The 3,244-nt window shown below is 58.3% G+C and overlaps 1 protein-coding gene across 1 annotated transcript in view; it reads right to left on the reverse strand.

Annotated features, from left to right (window-relative positions):
* Positions 1-1,454: 1,454 nt before the first annotated feature.
* The window catches only part of LOC104511691 (phosphatidylinositol 4-phosphate 5-kinase type-1 alpha-like), a 10,224-nt gene continuing 8,434 nt past the window's right edge, over positions 1,455-3,244 (reverse strand). Inside the window, exons 10-12 of the mRNA XM_010154406.1 lie at positions 2,667-2,751; positions 2,195-2,332; positions 1,455-1,588 (exon numbers count right to left, since the gene is read on the reverse strand). Coding sequence (XP_010152708.1) covers positions 1,455-1,588; positions 2,195-2,332; positions 2,667-2,751 — 357 coding nt within the window. The remainder of the gene's footprint in view (positions 1,589-2,194; positions 2,333-2,666; positions 2,752-3,244) is intronic.

Below are 3,244 nucleotides of genomic sequence, written 5' to 3' on the forward strand. Positions count from 1 at the left end.
CAACAACAACTGTTCTTACAAACCAAGAAGCCACGAATGGCTTTTTTCACAAATCTGCAGAGTTTTACGGCTCTCCCAAGGTCACAAAAGTGGATTGAAGCCTCTGACAACAAGTCTGATGTAGGCAGCTCAGATCCCAAGGCCCCACGTGGGAGAAAACACCAGTCCGTTCTCCCTCCTGGATTTCTTTCCCCCGCAATCTGGCGCTGGCTTTCACGGGATGCTGGCAGAGGGTAACCACGCGCTCCAGTACCCGTAGGGTAGGGTAAACGCCATGCTCTGCTCCAACGGGAGCCAGGGAAACCCTGGGGACTCAACCCAACGGTGCAGCAGGTTTGCTCTTACCTACAGAACCCGCGTTTGTACCCAGAAGGGCGCTGGGTGCCGCGTGGGGGTCAGCGCCCCGAGAGGTGACATTTTAGGAGCCAACTGACTGTAGAGAGCCACTGGCCAGCCACAAACGCAAGGCCAAATCCCAGGATAAGCCTCCCTGAGCACACCCTCTAGCCAGGAGAAGGTTTGAAAGTCTGGTTCCTCCCCTCACCTAGACAGGAAGCTGGCAGGAGCTGTTCTAGTCAAATCCTTTGCTGAGCTCTCAGCTTTATGCACTTGTACGCCCACTGACCTACGCAGAGATCGAAGGAGAGAGACCCGCCGTTAAGTAGGTAAAAAGAACACTTCCAGCATGCTGACGTACTGGGAAGGAGCAGCTCTGGTTTAGGATCCCCACCAAGAGGTTCCCGTGGTTTAGAGAGGCGTTTGCGACAATCGCGCCTCGCTCTGCCGCTCAGGAGAGCGCGGACGCTTCCACCAGTGCCACTGGTGGGTCAGGAAGGGGGAAGGTGCCTTCCCATCGCTTCCAGGAAGAGGAGTTAACGCCTGGGAACAACTTCTACGCAAGGGATCATGGTGAGACCACAGCTCCTCCTCATCCCTGCCAGTCGGACGACCTCGGCAAGACACGACACATCCAAAGGCAGCCGCTAGCTCCCTCGGGGCTCTCCATGCACCTCGGCCTCCCCGCAGCCTCCTTCCCCAGGGATTTGCAGGAGCTCCATGCCAAACCCATCAGTAAGTTGCAAAGAGAGGCCCAATCCTCCCACAAGAGCAGGGGGAAGGTCATTTCCGACATCACCCACCATCACATCAATGCCCTTGGCAGCGCCGCTGTGAAGAACTCACTTTAATTAGCGCAATTATCTCCGCTCCAGAACGAAGCCACGGCGTACAGACCACACGAGGAACTAAAAGCCACCGGGACCCCGAGCAGAAGACGCGAGATCACGTCATCGGCAGGGATCCGCACGCAGGACAGGCGACAGGATGCTCCCCCCCTCGCACATGCTCCAACGACAGCACCCAACTCGCTCCACAACACACGAGCCACTCGCCGGGGCATTTCTGCGGCAAGCCCACCACCCCGAAAAAAGCCATGCGCCGCAACAGCGAGAGCCTTACCTGTTTGCGGGCGAGTTGAGGCCTCCGCTGCCCAGGGAGGACGTGGACAGGGTTGTGGCGATGGAATCGCTGTTGGCTTCGTCTACTGGCAGGGTCCTGGGCAGGAGATCTGGGCGACCAAGGTGGGAACCTGAGTTGAAGCACAGACTGTTCCGTCACCAGCGCAAACGGGAGCGCGCGGCACGAGCTCCCACACCAGGCCAGGGGTCAGGATCTGTGCTGGATCCTGCCCAAGGCATCTCAGACACCCGAGCACTGACCAACCGGCCCTGCCCGCGGCACCCTGTTCCACCTCCGAGTCCCCACACAACAGCCCAGCCCAGCTTCTCCCCACGGGCACTTCCCAGGAGGAGCAAGGACCACGCTGGATGCTCCGACAAGGCCGAAAGATCCCACGAAGGAACAACTCCTCACCTCCACAACCTGGTCTTCCCCTGCTTGTGAGCGGCTTTCCCCCCAAACACAAGGTTTCTCAGCCTGCCCACCACTTCTTGCACTTGGGGTCAGCCACGCGTTTGCAGGCCTCACCACCCCCCACAGTGCCACCGAAGGCTGGTCGGTGTGTGTATTTTTGGCCCACCCTGCTTTCTTACACCTACAAACCCCAAAAAACAGGCCCTCCCCTGTCACAGCAACACGGAGGTGTCCTGCGCAGGGGGCAGCAGGACTCGATTAGGCAGACACAAGCTGAAAAAGAACTTCTCCAGGCCTTGGTTTTTTCCACCCAGACACCAACCTTGTTCTATATCCGCCTCCGTCGTCACTTGAGCTTTTGTCTCGCACGACACGTGCAGCTGGGTAGGCACTCCTCCTTGACAGCTCCGCCGAGGAACGGCTGTGCCAGAGCGGCTCTTCTTAGAAGGGGACGGCTTTACTGAAGGGCAAAACAACCCAACGAGAAAGCATTTGGCTAACGGGTTCAGGAAGGAGGAAAAGACCCGACGCAGCAACTTTCCAGCGCTGGAGTCTGGCACAAGAGCTGTGCCCTGAGAGAAGACGCTTTGTGGGTGAAACAGCTCCTCTAAGGTCTGTGAGGCAAGAACAATCTGGGAGGAAGGGTGACGCAGCACAACAGGCTTCCTACAGCTCTTGCAGGCTGTCTCCCACCTTCCCAAACCACAGCTGCTGAGCGGGGAGAAGCCAGGAACCGCGGGCAAGCCAGGAACCGTGGCCGTTGCCAAGGGCACGGCGGCGCAGGGGGTACTCACGCGGTATCTTCTTGAACGCCGTGTTGCACATGAACCGTTGGAACCGTTCGGCGTAGAAGCTGGGCCTGTGCACAGATACGGTGTCCTGCAAGGGACGAACGTGAAGGTGACAATCAGTAAGCGCTCAGGGTTAAGGCGAGCTCCTCCGGGGCCGTGTGCCTTGAAACACACGCTACGTTGGGCTGGGAACTGGGAACGGTCAGGGATTCTCACAGGCGCTCTGGCCAGCAGCTGTGAGAAGCACATCGCCTACAAGCAGCCGGCATTCATTATATGCAAAGTAATCAGTACTTGCTAACGATCGACTAGATGACCAGCGTTAACAAACTCAACTTTTTTGAGCCCCCCCCCCCCCCTTATCAGAAGGCAAACGCACACACGCCTTCGAAATCGAGGCTCCTACGCCCAGAAGGAGCAAGGAGTATAGAATCACGGAATGGTTTGGGTTGGAAGGGACCTCAAAGCTCCCCCAGCCCCACCCTCTGGCACATGCAGGGACCCCTTCCATAGCCCAGGGTGCTCCAAGCCTCATCCAGCCTGGCCTTGGACACTCCCAGCGATGGGGCATCCACCGCTTC

The sequence above is a fragment of the Eurypyga helias genome, unplaced genomic scaffold, assembly GCF_000690775.1.
Source record: "Eurypyga helias isolate BGI_N326 unplaced genomic scaffold, ASM69077v1 scaffold12976, whole genome shotgun sequence".
Taxonomy (NCBI): Eukaryota; Metazoa; Chordata; class Aves; order Eurypygiformes; family Eurypygidae; genus Eurypyga; species Eurypyga helias.